Source organism: Candida orthopsilosis (assembly GCF_000315875.1).
Source record: "Candida orthopsilosis Co 90-125, chromosome 3 draft sequence".
NCBI lineage: Eukaryota > Fungi > Ascomycota > Pichiomycetes > Serinales > Debaryomycetaceae > Lodderomyces > Lodderomyces orthopsilosis.
In genome coordinates, this window is record NC_018296.1 from 948,335 (window position 1) to 964,623 (window position 16,289).

A 16,289-nucleotide genomic window follows, 5' to 3' on the forward strand; every position below is an offset into this window, starting at 1 on the left:
GATAATGATGGCTCTTTTTTTTCGTAAACACATTCTATGTACAGCAAGTGGCTACCCATCAAAAAAGCCTCAATGCATGTGTCTGTGTGTACCTTGTTGTCGAGTAATATGTCTATCCTGTACATTGCTTACAGGTAGACAATGTGTTTTGTTTTTTTCTTCTTAGCTTGTGTGTGTGCCCCTGAAATTATTATATTATTTATTTATTGTTTATTGTTTGTACGACATGAATTACGTAGGCTGTGTCGAAAACAACATTGCCTCCTTGTACATCGACACCCAACCTACCTTGTTTATATTTGCCACAGGCAATGTTTCACTAGCTTGCTTTAGTCACATCCTTCATTACACGAGGTTTTGTTTTCGAAGCCGCCAAAGAAACCTTTCATCCCTCTTCTCTCGGCTTTTTTGTAGATTCCTCGCAAAACAAGAACATTATTTTCTTGTTACACAAGATTTTCGCATAGCACAGCTGGTGCAAGCTACCATGCTATTTTCTTTCAGTTGAGACAAGAACTTTTTTAAACGTTTCAATGCACGAGCATTCCCTTGCAGTGTCAAACCCGAGTTCATTAAACAACGGTGACTATAATTCTCGGCTTTAAGCAGTTTTTGCATGGTTCTGCGCGTTTCACTATAGTTTACTTGTAGCTAATATATTTTGGTAGCAAATCAATGCAAAATTGGATTGCTTGAGTAACTATGAGATATTGTTTAGAAGACGAACCTCAAAGAAAATTCAATATAAATTGTAATCAGTGTCTATCATAGATCAATAGTAAATACATGCGCCACATATGACTCTACAAGCGGAGAAGCCAGTGGCAAAAATCTTTACCACGAATGAATCTTTACGATACAGCTAAATTTCCTATGAAACACTTAAGAACTATACTTGACTAACAAAAGACACTTGAAATCCTAAAACAAAGCCAATTAGATACTTTAGTATACTTATTTATGATTTTGGATTTACTAGTATTCGGTGTAATTTGGTTGACTCCCAGTAAAAGGTAGAAAAATTTTGAATTTTTTCTGTTTTCCCGATTAGGAAGTGCGTTAGGCACCTGACAGTCACGCCATATACACGTGCTGATTGGTAAATGTGGAAAGGATATTGCACACCATAAAAACGCGTCTGTCTTGAGTCTTCACCACGATCAGACAACTCAGTCGAACCATGTCACAAGTTACTTCACAGCCTTCCGAAGCATCAAAAGCAGAACAGTTTTTACCAAACAATCTATCACTACCTTTATATGTCCCATTGAATCGTGATTTCCAACGTGATTTTGAGAAAATATTTCGGGCTAATGCCAATGACTTGACAACCCCAGCCGTAAATCAACTTCGCTCAGCTACGAAAAACTACATCAATTACATACTTGAGAATGACTCATTAGGTTTTGATGAACTGACGCTAAACAATTTTGCCCTTGCTTATAAGAAGATTTTGGAGTCACGATGTAATTTGAAGAAATTTGAATCCATTGGTGCTGATTCAAGAATCATGGACTATTTGAAAACATCACAACCTTTGACCTTGGAGACTCTTGACATGTATCATTCTATGGACAAGCCAAATTATGAAGAGATTTTATCTGAACTGCAATCTTTTACATCTACAACAGAGGTGCAAAATCACTTGAAATTGGATGAGTTTTATCAATTTCTAAGAGGAATCATATTTGTACTTAAACATCCAGAACAACCAGTTCCTGACGAATTAGCAGATGATGAGGATTTGGGAATTAGCGGTGGTACAATCTCATTAAAAGATCCACTTACATTGAATTTATTTGTTAATCCAGTCATTGCTACTTGTGGTCATACGTTCGAATCCCTGAGTATTCGTCAGCAAATTCAAGAACATCCTTCTGGTGTAATGGAATGTCCTACTTCAGGTTGTGATAACCGGTTGCTGATGAGTAATTTGAAACTGGATACATTGATGAAAATACGAATTAGGTGCGCAAGCAAACTACAACAAACTAATGATGATTTAGACATTGTTCATTAAGGAAGAAAACACGTTGATCATGCTGTAATGTGCTAAGATTAATTGCAGGATGATTTACAAAATCTCACATAAATTGTCACCAACCGAAAACATGCATAGTCCATTCCCACAGGTAACGAATGCATTTACGAGCTGACTAACAACAGTTACGATAAGCGCTATGTAAAGGATTAGCGACGACCGCTAATATTTTTCTCCCAGCACTCCATGGTCGTATCAAGCCAGCTTCACCGTATTTACAATGCACCATTTCCTAAATAACGTCTTAGTTTAAAATTTTTGGTTACTCCCTGTTTTTTATGTAGGTCTACATCTTCAACGACGCCATCATTTTACGATAACAAACGAAGCTTTTACTATGTAAGGATCGACATGTAGATCTTCACCACAACCCGAACTTTCAGGCGTGCTTCCATTTGTTTGGGGAAAGAGCTTCGTAAATAATCGCCATTTCGTTGTTGTGCAAAAAGATCACCCAACAAAAAGATAGTGACCTCATCCTAAGAGTGAATCTAGTAGCCGCCTTGAAGATAGACGACAAAGACAATAGGAACTACGCATGGCAACTAAGTTAACAACAATTGACGATAACTCATGAATGTTTGATATTAGGAATTTCATATTGTTCATGTGGATTAACCCCAAAGTGGACAGAATTGAACCCAATTGGGAACAGGCTGTAAGCTGCATAGACGGCTGCTTTCGGGGGATTCTTTGAACTCGGGAAGGTCTCTGAAAGCTCTAAACTTGTTTGCTATGGCATTACGAAGTAGTAACAAACGTTCCTAGAAGCTGGCATTACTCGATAACATGCCATTAGGAAGCAGTTATTAACATTACAGGAAACTGATGTCACAATTTTTTTTGAATATGGAGCGAGCCACACAATTGTCAATGTGAAGCAAGTCGCTAGCTTCACAACGAGCGTGTATTTCTCGGAAGATACAAAAACTACTTTTTTCACTGTTTGGTTCCGAAATTAGTAAGGTTTTTGGTGAGCGTCTTAATTTTGTGTTAGATTGAAGGGCCCAATAGGAGGCATAAAGCAAGGCAAAAGGGTGGATAAATAATAATATCATTATGCAGGTAGTGTGAAAAGCTTATATTATAACTAAGAAATATGGGCAATAATTATTTTCAACACTTTGTTAGTTTTTTTAATCACTTCTGCATTAACTCCGAGCCAAAATAAAAGGATACAGAAAGAGTTCTATGAACGTTAGTGCGTGTATTTCAAAAATCAAATAGCAACAACAACAAAACGATTTGTGGTGTTAGAGATTGGAAGCGTCTCATCGCACCTGTTTTATTTTGGAGGTACGTATGTGGAGTGGAGACGAGTCGGCTTGGCAAGTTTTTCGAATCAAGGCGTCACTATTTTGTATTAACAATATATGCTGTTAAACTCTTGTTTTCAGTTTGTCTTTGGTAATTTAGGGATAAACTTTGCATATTTTAGGCGAACGTTGTGCTTAGTCTAAAATTCAAATGTATGCAGTCCCTATTTAGGTTAGACAGAACGTTTTATTTTTGTTCAATGTTTTTTGTTTGTCTTGAAGTTTGTGTAATTAATTTATGCGACTCATCTCCCAATTAACAACAATAAACGAACTATTCTTTGAACTTTGATTTTGTTTAGGACTTGCTCCTTTATACAGGAGCAAGTCATGTTTGCTTGCTGATTATACCTACCTCAGCTTCTAATTCCATGCGCTTCCAATGAGCATAGCAGCCACCATGCATATATTTTGGATAGAGATGCAGTTTTTCATACGTAAAATTCATCTATTCTATTTCTATATTGGTACATTTATCAAAAGAATACAGTCTCAGCTTCTTTTCAAATCACTAGAAAGAGCAATATAAGAAATACAAGTTGCCAGGTTAGTGTAATGTATAATATTTGATTTCTTCTTTTCCTTTCATTACACAAAGCCAGGAATAAAGACATTTAGCCGAAATTGTATATGCAAGTAGGCGAAAAGAAGAGAACAACATGAAATTTCAATTTAATACGAGTTATGACTACTAACGACTATACACCATAGTGTGTATTATCAATATTGTTCACAAACGCATTTTCACAGTTTCATTTGATTTTCACGGATATAATTATTTTACGTGTAACCACGCCTCGTATAATTGTAAAAGAATGGGGGACGACATTGTTGTTGAATTGTCCAACAAAATGGTGGATGCCACTAGCAAATACCTTTTTCAACAACAATAAAAAGCATTGGGTGATCAATCTTCTTTCGTATTATTGCCATCGCAGCATTTTTCCTTCACGCATTACAATGACCATTCCGTGAGCAATCAGTTTTTATTCAATTGCAGCTTTTAGATTCCTTTGGCAATGCCCCAACCTTAGTTCTCCTCCCTTTACTTAACTTTGCCATTATTATGATTAAGGTTTAGCAATTCGCTTTAAAGTTTTTGCTGAGTTTGGTTCTACTTACCCTTGATCTAGACCCTGTCTAGTAAAATTATCCCTGAGTCTAAAAAAACTTTTTCCCATATTGCCAAGTAAACACAAAACCAACAATAGAAAATACATCCTTTTCTTTTTTGTGCCAACTTCGTCTATTTGGCGAGCTTTAGGAGCAGAAAAGCTGATAAATTATCGTCTAAATGAAATTATTCCAGCATATAACCGTTCACCTTAATCTAATGATATTTGGGTTACATTTCAATCTTTAATTGGAGAAAAAATGGACAACTGCTGACTGCAGCCTAGAGACTTAACAAACACTCTCACCATGTCTTTCATTATTTCCCAAAATGATATCGTATTTCGTCCAGCAAATTATAGTTACTGGTTCGTAATTTTTACTGCCTATAAATAGAATGCTTCTTATTAGAAAATGTTGGTAAATAATATTTCCAGTAAGCATGGATTGACGATAGATAATGCCAGGGTTACACAAAATACGATAATGGTTCTTCTGAAAATAGACGTTGTTATTGCAGATTCTGTTTACTTTACTCTCAATCCCTTTATGAGAAACGCCCCAAACTTTCATTGCAGAAATAGTTTACTCATTTCATTGTTTAAGTCGACTACTCAGAAACTTCAATCTTTGACATTCACCCTACCACAGTGCTCCACAACAAATCTTGCGTTTTCATGAATAAACTTTTCTTGAAGCCTCCTTCAATGCTGCAGCATTGTCTATAACACACCTTCCATACATCATTGTTACCAAAATGCCTTAAAAGCAAAAATTTCTTTTAGTCACAAAATTGAAAGCGAATTTCATGTTACGGATTTAAGAGACTTTCGCAGCCAATACACAAATTTTAGGAAACGATGCATTTCTTAGAATACTGAAACTTTATGGGTAAGAACTACATTTCGAGATGCAAAACTCCTATCCCAATCTGTGCATTCAATACAATTGTCACCCGAAAATTTTCCATATAAATTAAGAACCATTTCCTGTTCTTTTTGAGAGTAAATGCTTGGTACACACTATCAACTATCATCACCACAAATTCAATGGTTAAACATTTATCATTTGCGGCGATATTTGTTGCCTTTGCGCTCACAACGCTTACTCAAGCAGCTGAGATCAGCAATGTTTTTCAAAGCTTTGACAGTTTGACTTGGGAAAATGGGGCCAATTATCAATACAGAATACCAGCAGCTCCTAGTTGGATTGCGACTTTGTCATGGAAGATTTTGGGCTCAAATGTTCACCCGGGAGATACGTTTACATTAAATATGCCATGTGTATTCAAGTTCACAACCACACAAGAAAGCGTTGATTTAGATGTTGGGGGCACAGTTTATGCTACATGTCAGTTCAAACCAGGTGATTTAGTTGTTCCATATTCTCAATTAAAATGTACAGCAAGCAATAACGTTAAGGGCAGTACCGATGCTACTGGTACTGTGAGGTTCCCACTCACCTTCAATGTTGGTGGATCTGCTAATTCGGTTGATTTGCAAGACTCGAAATGTTTCACGCCAGGTACTAATGACGTCACATTCACTGATGGTGATAAGGAATTGACCACCACTGCAAACTTTCAAGGTGGTACCAACACTAACAGAGGTATTCCATATGATGATATCGTTTTCAACAATCGAGTAGTTCCATCTTTGAACAAACAACAATTATACTTATTGGGAGGAACATGTCCAAATGGATATAGAAGTGGAACCTTAGGAATTACAGTCAGTGGAGGTACACTTGACTGTTCGTCTCTTCACGCTGCTATAACAAATCAATTAAATGGATGGTACAACCCCGAAGTTGCAGAAGCTATTTCAGCTTCTTCAAGCTGTAATGGCCGGTCATACACAATCAACTATAACAACATTCCTGCTGGTTATAGACCTTTCATGGACATTTTAGTTGCGCGTCCGGCTGGTCAACAATTACGCACAAGTTATACTAATACGTATCAATGTGCAGGGCAGTTATTTCCGCGCGACAATTCGAGACTGATAAGATGGGGAGCTTACAACAACAATGAGGCAGGTGCTAATGGTAATGAAGTCGTCGTCACCACATCCACATGGCTTGGATCAACTACTGCGGTAACTACTTTGCCATTTAATACTGAACCAGGAAACACCAAGACAATTGTTGTTGAAGTGCCAATTCCAACTACTACAGTTACTTCAAGCTACACTGGTTATTCAACTTGGACTACAACTATCACAGCTACGCCTGGTGAGACAGCCACTGTTTTGGAATGGGATCCAATTACTCCTACTAGCCTGGAACTACCAAGTTCATCAGAGCCACCAAGCTCATCAGAACCACCAAGCTCATCAGAGCCACCAAGCTCATCAGAGCCACCAAGCTCATCGTCAGAGCCACCTAGCTCATCGTCAGAGCCACCTAGCTCTTCAGAACCCCCATCAAGTTCAGAGCCACCAAGCTCATCAGAGCCATCAAGCTCATCAGAGCCATCAAGTTCAGAGCCACCAAGCTCATCAGAACCACCAAGCTCATCAGAGTCACCAAGCTCATCAGAACCACCATCAAGTTTATCTGAAACCGGTTTTCTGTCGCTGACTCAAATCTCATCCGATGATCATTCATCATCCTTTGTAACACCACCATATCAAAATAGTACCAGCCCTACACAGCCATCTTTTGTTCCACCTAGCTCCGACTCCACAACTACCCCTACTGATATACCAACCACGAAACCTACTACTGACATCACTCCTCCAACTAGTGAATCTACGACTACATCGCCAGGAACCCCTCCAGAAACTGATACTACTACCAAAGGAAATGGAAATGGAGGTCAAGACACAACAGTGACTACACCAACTACTACAGACGCTACTACATCTACCAACCCAAATAACTTGAGCCCAGGTACAACCGAGACCCCACTAGCCACTTCTTCAGCTACACTTCCACACAGTGGTGGAAATGGTGGAAATGGTGGAAATGGATCAGGCAACGGATCAGGCAACGGATCAGGAGAAGGATCAGGAGAAGGATCAGGCAACGGATCAGGAGAAGGGTCAGACAATGGATCAGGCAACGGATCAGGCAACGGATCAGGAGAAGGATCAAGTAATGGATCAGGCAACGGATCAGGCAACGGATCAAAAGAAGGGTCAGGAGAAGGATCAGGCAACGGATCAGGAGAATCATTGAGCCAATCTGCTACAGTTGATACCAACACTCCTGCAGTATCCAGTTACGAAGGAAGCGGATCCATGCAAAAAGTTTCCACATTTTTAGCTGGTCTTTTCGTCCTCGTCTCCATCTTATTTTAGAATAGTGAAGTTAGAGACTAAGTCTCAAAACTCACAAAAGGTTTTTATCCATTCATATTTTGAAGAAGGTGTTATTTAAATAAGGCACATTGACCTCTCCAAACTTTTTCGGTATTTCAAATGTTTCAAATTTCGGTTGACACTTGTTATATATATATCCAGTATAGTCTATTTACTTTTCATTATTTCGGTTTAAAATACATTTATCAATATATAATTTGTCAATATTAAGATCCAAAGCTAGTGTTCAGGAGAGGAGGATATTGAAATTTTTCATAAGTGTAGTATCATTCATTTCGGGATTGTGAGTTAAAACGTCTAATTTCAGAGACTCTTAATGGCATTCTCTCCTATCTGTGAATATTTGAAAACTTCACACTTGGCAACTGAGATTTAATGGTGGGGTACCCCACTGAACACTCTCTATAGGTGGATCTAAAAAAATTCTTTTGGTTTTTCACGGTTGAGTCTTCAAATCGGAGTTTGAACATCAAAGCCTCAGCAACAACCTTTTCCTGCGAGGGAGAATTTTCTTTCCCTCTGCACCGAGTGTTAAATTTTAGTCTCTATTGAAGTGCATAATGCTCTTGACCAAAATTTTTTTACAAAAACAATTATCTGATTGTAGATATTTTCTACAACTGGTTAGGAGCATTGATTTTACGAGGTGTTGTTAACTATTTTTGATCTAAAAGAGAAGCTCTTTTCTATTTGAGGCTAAATGCAAACTCAGCAAAATGCTGTTCTTAAGCAATTGAGTAACAAACATCTTCGTGACAATTTAAAGAAACTTTCTTCTTGAAACCAATCTTGCCCAATACGAAATTTCTTTTTATTTGGGTAAAGGTTACAAGACATTATCTGGAAATACATATTAAGTAATTACGCATCAACAACTTTCGATACGTACAATAATCTGCGCTTCGCCTGTTTGGGAGCGAAGGCGGGTGAGAAGCAAATTAAAATCTTTGTTTTTGTACACACCGGATAAGTTTTACAACAACTTTAGTCAAATGAGCAATGATAAGAGAGGTGATTATAAGCCAAATTAATCGCATGTTTTCTTTCAGGTACTACTTCTTATACTGAGAAAAGCTAACCTACCGGTAACGGTTTCTTAAACTTTTGAAATTGATTTGTAATCTGTGACTAATTAGTGGTGAAATTTAGATTAGCTGAATTCGGTACAAAATGAAAATTGGAGAAAATTCGAAGGGACAACAACTTGATTTGAATAACCGACTAGCACAATATTTGCCAGTTTTTCTAAACAGTCAAACCAAGCCAAGCCGAATCATATGTAGAACCTTTCTTGAGTTTGGTTTCGGGGAAAAGCACCGTGTGTTCCGAAATTTTTTAATTCTTATTGTCGATCCAGACCAAGAAGTTTCTTTGGGAACACAAAGTTGATGCATTAAAAGTTACACAAATTCAATTACGGCGAGTTTTTAGTAAGCCAATGAAACGATTCACATCAACCGAGGAAGCAACCGAAGCGCACACGCTAAACAATTTCGTAAATTGTTTTAGAGGCTTTTCTTATGTCTAAACAAAATAAACGAATAGTGACTAAAAGCAACTAAAGGTAGAACTAATTGCTCAAATTGTGGTGCTCAGTTTAGTCAATAATGGATCCAAAAGTCTAAATTGGACGTAATGAATCTCGTAAACAATATTAAGGCGGACTAATTACGACTGGCAAATTTCCAATTCTTGAAAGTGTGACATCGATGATGCTAGTCAGGTAAAAAATTCTTCTACACAAAAAATTTCTATAATGATGATACAAAAACCAAGATTTCAAAAATATCAACGATTTTGTACAATTTTAAAGGGACCACCAGAAAAGAAGTTTTTTTGACAAGAAAACATTGGTATTGTTTACAATAATAGAGACAGGCAATGGAAGTAATCTAAAGAAAGAAAAAACTCATTGTTGCCATAGAACCGGAAATATAATTTGGTTCAAACTACAAGGGTAAAAATTAAAAGGGGTCACTATAGAAAAATATATTTTGTTTCCCGTTACTATAACTCTTACCTGATCATTTTATGAACATCATATATGTACCTAATCCGAAACTGAACATTTTCGAAGGTGCTGTTCTCAAGGAAATTTTTTTGTTATGCATATGCATATGCATGGCCCTGCCTTGTAGCTTTGTGGGATGAGCAAACAATCATTAAAAGTGAATGTGACACTTTCATACGGTTTACCTTTCTACTGATATATTGAAAGGAGGGTCTCCTAATTGTGTTTGTTTTGTGCATCCTAGAACAACAAGACTAAATCCATGATTACAAAATTGAGGCTTGACCCTTTTGAAGAAGGTAAATTTTTTTAGTTTTGTATGCGCAATTTTGTAACTTCCAAGTGCACTAGCTTATTATAATGAACCGGTAGAAGCGAACAACTTGATTGCTCCAGCCACAAGATTGCCAACCTCTTCTGTCCCCTTATAGGTATATAGATCAAAAGTTTAGACTCCATTGCAGATATATGAAGCACAACAAAAGTTCAACAAATTTTGGAGCCACACAAAGTTCCACACTGAAATTCTGGTTTTGGTTTGTGTAGGGTTATGATACCAAAAGCATTTATAATATTTTTAGGAATTTCAAGGGATATCGACGAATAATAGACGAAACAGTTTATCGTTGCTTAAAAAAGTTTTCTACATACTCCCCTTCTTACCAATTTCAATTGAATGGTAGCTTTGGGATCATTAAATTGCTCATAACCCTGTCCCCTATTTGGGATAGAGGAAAAAGCTCATCCACCAAATCAATTTAATTTGGAATCATTGGATTTTTCTCTAACAACCAACCACAGAAGCTACAACTTCTACACCAGTTGGCGGTATATCATCTTCCGCTGATGCCACTACTGTGAATGTTCCCCAATCATTTACAGCTGGACAAGTCGCAAGTCCCAACACAGAATCAAACCAAGGCACAGCTTTACCCGATCCAAGTGGATCTAGTGAATCTCTACCCACTCAATCACCAAATCCACAAGGCTCGGAACAACCATCAGACAATACATTATCAACAGATAATGTATCGCGATCACCAGCCTCTACATCAAACCTTCCAACTAATTCGTGGTGGACATTATCACAACAACATCCTTCTTTATCTTCTACAATTTCATCTATAAATACCTACGAAGGATTGGGTGGAAAAGTCAATCCAAGTTGGATTTTGTCTATTTTGATTCTGATCTTCATTTTCCAATAGATAGGTGAGAACGTTTTCATCTTATACCACATTGTACATTATTTTTTCAACTTTTCAAAACATAATTTTCGGCTATTTCGTTGCATTTCTTAGTCAACATTAGGTTCTTCTTTGTATTCAATTAATTTAAAGAGAAAGTTTACTTATATTACAGTAGTTTAATTTTGTTAACTCTTTGAAACTAGATATTGATGTGCACTTTAAAATCTTGAGGAACTGACGTCATTCGGCAAGTGGAGATAGAGACAAGAGAAAGTAGACGAAGAACAATCAAGAAATAGTAATATAAAAGACGTGAGGTTAACAATAAAGAAGGGAAAACTAGTAACAGGTTCTTTTCGAACGACTGTCTTGATTGCTAATTTTTCAACCAAACAGTGGAAATGGCTAACAACAAAGGAAATCATAATTTAGCAATATTGGAAAGGGTCCAAACTGCATCAGCGTCAACCGTTTGGCGTTTTTGAAAATTCAAGCTTCGATGCTATGGCATCACAGAGCAGACACGAGTGGTTTCGAGAGAGTGACATCACTTTTCTCATACTTTGTGCTTTTCTTTTTCTTTTCTAACACGAAAAAAGCTGTAATCTTGATTTTGAAGAGATTTTCGTCTTGGTGGGTAACTACGACGGTGAATTTCTCGGAAGGTACAAAAGCCCTTCGCCTTGTAATAGGCTCCGATGTTACAAGTGAATTTTTCGGCGAGTTTTTCATTTTGTGTTAAATCAAAAGGACCAAGACCAATTAAAAAAACTGAATTAGTGTGCAAAACAATTACGATAATTAAGTATGAATGTAATTGCTTTTCTCAAATCCTCACTTCTGCTTTAGTTCCGAACCAGGTAAAATAAGGTAAAAAGGTGACAAGCAAGGGCACTTCATTTGCACAATAATTTAAGCAAAGCAATAATAAGATAGCGATAACGATTTTGAAGGCATTCTTCTACAGGTGTGTCTTGACCCAATTAGCGGTGCTGACTACAGATTTAATATTCTTTCAAGTATATAATTTTTTAATTTACGTTGTGACTTTTCTCTGCGTTTGATTAGCTCGACCGAACAAGGAATTCAGAAACACTTTCTCGTTTTTGAGGGTTAAGTATGCATAATTTCTGGCGACCGTTTGAGTCTAATTTTAAAGTCGTGTTTGTAGCCATTTATTATTAGATAGAACGTTATTGTCGTTGCGGTTTTGTGCACAAAGGAATCTTCTACCTAATTTATGCATCTCTTCGCCGAAATATCAACAACCACAATAAAGTAGGATTGTGATGAGTTACCGCCTTGAACGAAACTGTTATACATGATTGCAACTGTGTTATCAATTGAAAAAATTCATCATTGGTTCAATTGTCTTGAACTTTGTTTAATCGTGGCCGTCACGGAACGCAAATCCGTTATCTGTCCACTTCCTTGAAAAATTTTCCCATCTTGAAGGGAATAACTCACCCCACCCCTTTTATGGACAAGAAACATAAAAAATACCAACTGGACAATGAGCGAATAATATTGATTTTTTCAACATCAATTTTTTCTTTCATGGTACAAAGCGGAATAACAAGAAAGATTCCCAAATGATCAAAGTTACTTGAAACTTCAAACAATAAAATGCATAGTTGCGGAAATTACGAAGAGCTGCAAACGGAAACAACATATTGCTCACATACACACCCACAAAACCACATATTTCAGTTCCACTCAATTTTTATGGATAAATGTGTTTGCGGGCAATCACACCTCGCAAACGAGCAAATGGAACAATTTTTTACTTTTGATGAGTTACAAACAAATTATTTTTGTCGTGCTCAAAACACTTCTCTAAACTCAAGGAAAGCATCGTAGTAATTTGCCTATTGTTGTTGTCATATTCTTGTTCATGAGTTCCATGGATAATACGAAAGCGACGATCTTCTAATTAAGTGTAACTACTAGCACTCCTCGGAACCCGCCTCGACCCTAGATTTCACAAAACTAAACTAGAATTTCTAAAGTATTTGGCATTGTGTTTTCACTTTTAAACCCTTTTAGTTGTTTTGATTCTTCTTACCCTTACTTTTAGACCTTGTCTGTAGTAACCTTGAATCTAAAGATAGAAAATCCTTCGTTTAATGAATGAACACAAAACAATTAACTTTGAATTGCTTTTAATTCACTTGCATATACGCTACGAGAACAATGCTAACTATTATTTATCGCAAAATATTGAACCAGCTCCTAGTCAATGCACATCCGAATCTATTCCCCTCAGTATGACACCTCAATTCCAGATTGTAATATATATGAACCCTTTTTAATTGAGTCCTTCACCGGGCTCGTTTACGCTCATGATCTCTTGCGATGACTTTGTATTTTGATCACACACAACAAACAACGTAGGTTCGTTCATATTTTTTAAAGTCAACTAGGATTGTGTTCAATTTTATGAAAAATAGGAAACTATATGTTGAGTAGGTCAATATTGACGATAGAATATGTTAGTAATTACACAAAGAAAGAGTTTCTGTATATATCAAACGTCGTCTATGTCACCCCTATTTGCTTTGGTCGTGTTTAACTCACAGGAAACGCCTCAATTTTATTATTCCTACAAATTTTTTTTGGCTCTCCGTCCTGGAAATGACATTTTCATTTCTGTTTGAGTTGCTACAATCCATTATATACTTTCAAAAACCTCATATTTCAAGGAGAAGACTACCATACTTGTAGACAGGAACGCTCAGCCCAATAACCAATTCACTTTTTTTCTGCAGTCCTCAAACATATCCCCAGTACGTCATCGTTGCAAAAATTGCACATAAACGAAGTTTTCTTTTAATCACAAACGGAAGAAATTTCATGTATCTTTTTTTACGATCTGAAGGGTTTCGCAGCCAGAACACAAAGTGAAAAATTATTCATGTTTACAACAAAGTCAGGGCCTACTAAAGTAAGCTACAAATTGGGACACAGAAACTCTTTCCCAGTAGGCGAACTAAATGTTATCGACATTCAAGAATTCGGGTATAAATTGATATTCAATTTCTCTCTTTCTTGAGCTGATTCTATTTCACTTCGTCAACTAACATCACCACAAATTCAATGGTTAAACATTTATCATTTGCGGCGATATTTGTTGCCTTTGCGCTCACAACACTTACTCAAGCAGCTGAGATCAGCAATGTTTTCCAAAGCTTTGACAGTTTGACTTGGGAAAATGGGGCCAATTATCAATACAGAACACCAGCAGCTCCTAGTTGGATTGCGACTTTGTCATGGAAGATTTTGGGCTCAAATGTTCACCCAGGAGATACGTTTACATTAAATATGCCATGTGTATTCAAGTTCACAACCACACAAGAAAGCGTTGATTTAGATGTTGGGGGCACAGTTTATGCTACATGTCAGTTCGAACCAGGTGATGTAGTTGTTGCATATTCTCAATTAAAATGTACAGCAAGCAACAACGTTAAAGACAGCACTGATGCTACAGGTTCCGTTAAGTTTCCATTCACCTTCAATGTTGGTGGATCAGCAGGAGATGTTGATTTGCAAGACTCGAAATGTTTTACTGCTGGTACTAATCAAGTTACATTCACTGATGGTGATAAGGAATTGACCACCACTGCAAACTTTCAAGGTGGTTCCAACACTAACAGCGGTTCAACTGATGACATCGTTTTCAACAATCGAGTAGTTCCCTCTTTGAACAAGCAGCAAATGTATTTGTTGGGAGGAACATGTCCAAATGGATATAGAAGTGGAACCTTAGGAATTACAGTCAGTGGAGGTACACTTGACTGTTCGTCTCTTCACGCTGCTATAACAAATCAATTAAATGCTTGGTACTTCCCTGAAGTAGCGGACTCTATTTCAGCTTCTTCAAGCTGTAATGGCCAATCATACACAATCAACTATAACAACATTCCTGCTGGCTACAGACCTTTCATGGACATTTTGGTTGCAGTTCCAAATGGTCAGAGATTGAAAGCAAGTTACACAAACAGATACCAATGCGCTGATGAAGTTGGTAGTCACGACAACTCCAAATCAATTACATGGTCACCTTACAGCAATAACGTGGCAGGAGCCAATGGTAATGAAGTCGTTGTTACAACATCTACATACCTAGGATCAACTACTGCGGTAACTACTTTGCCATTCAATACTGAACCAGGAAATACTAAAACAATTGTCGTTCAAGTTCCAATTCCAACCACTACAGTTACCACATCTCATTATGGAGTGTCAACATCATTGATCACCCATACAAATACCATTGGAGGTACTGCTACAGTTATTGTTGATAATCCATACCATTCGACAACTACGTTGACCACATTCTGGACAGGGACTAGAACTACTACTTCTACCATTACTAATCCCACAAGTGCCGTTGACACAGTTATTGTCAACGTTCCTAAAAATCCAACTGTCACCACCACCACATTTTGGACAGGGTCAATTGTGTCAACAACTACGAAAACAAATCAACCTGGTGGCACCGATACTGTCATTGTTGAGTATCCATCTAATCCAACAGTCACAACATCAGTATTTTGGACTGGAACAGCAGTATCAACAACAACGAAAGCAAATGGAGTAGGTAGTACCGATACTGTCATTGTTGAGTACCCATCCAACCCAACGACAACGGTGACAGAATTCTGGAGTGGAAGCGAGACTACCACAATCACGGCTACAAATCAACCAGGAGGCACTGACTCGGTAATCGTTGAGTACCCATCCAATCCTACTGTTACAACTACCTTATTTTGGACAGGAAGTGAAACAACAGTCTCAAGAGTATTCAACCTGCCTGGCGGAACTGACCTGATTGAAGTCCTTTATCCATCAAATCCTACGGTAACTACCACAGAATTTTGGACAGGAGATGAAATTACTACTTCAACTGAAACCCATTCACCTGGTGGAACCGATATCGTTCACGTGTTTGACACAGCAAATCCTACAGTTACCACTACTAGGTTTTGGACAGGTAGCTTTCCATCTACGACAACGCAAACTAATGCGCCAGGTGGAACTGACACAGTCGAGGTTTTTGATACAGCCAACCCGACTGTCATTATAACTACATTTTGGACCGGGGAGGTCGTGACTACAACAACAGAAACAAACGAGCCTGGTAAAACTGATACTGTCTATATATACGAACCACACAATCCAACAATTACAACCACGGAATTCTGGATTGGAAGCGATGCTACCACTTCCACGGAGATTAACGGACCTGGTGGTACTGACGTTGTTCATGTTTTGGATCCATTCAACCCAACTGTT

The 16,289-nt window shown here is 37.6% G+C and overlaps 3 protein-coding genes across 3 annotated transcripts in view; all 3 read left to right on the forward strand. All coding sequences in view use genetic code 12, as the record gives it.

The window, feature by feature from the left end:
- Positions 1-1,180: 1,180 nt before the first annotated feature.
- CORT_0C04200 (Mms21 MMS21-SMC5-SMC6 complex component) lies at positions 1,181-2,020 on the forward strand (the record flags this gene model as incomplete). Its single annotated transcript, XM_003868649.1, has 1 exon — positions 1,181-2,020. The coding sequence occupies one exon, from the start codon at positions 1,181-1,183 to the stop codon at positions 2,018-2,020; it is 840 nt and encodes a 279-aa protein (XP_003868697.1).
- A 3,499-nt stretch (positions 2,021-5,519) lies between these two features.
- CORT_0C04210 (Mms21 MMS21-SMC5-SMC6 complex component) lies at positions 5,520-7,772 on the forward strand (the record flags this gene model as incomplete). The annotated part of the gene is made up of 1 exon (XM_003868650.1): positions 5,520-7,772. One exon carries the CDS (start codon positions 5,520-5,522, stop codon positions 7,770-7,772), a length of 2,253 nt encoding a protein of 750 aa, XP_003868698.1.
- Positions 7,773-14,090: 6,318 nt separating this feature from the next.
- Positions 14,091-16,289, forward strand: part of CORT_0C04220 (Als7 protein) — a gene marked incomplete at both ends in the record, with an annotated part of 4,668 nt that continues 2,469 nt past the window's right edge. Inside the window, one exon of the mRNA XM_003868651.1 lies at positions 14,091-16,289. This exon is cut by the window's right edge and continues 2,469 nt beyond it. Coding sequence (XP_003868699.1) covers positions 14,091-16,289 — 2,199 coding nt within the window.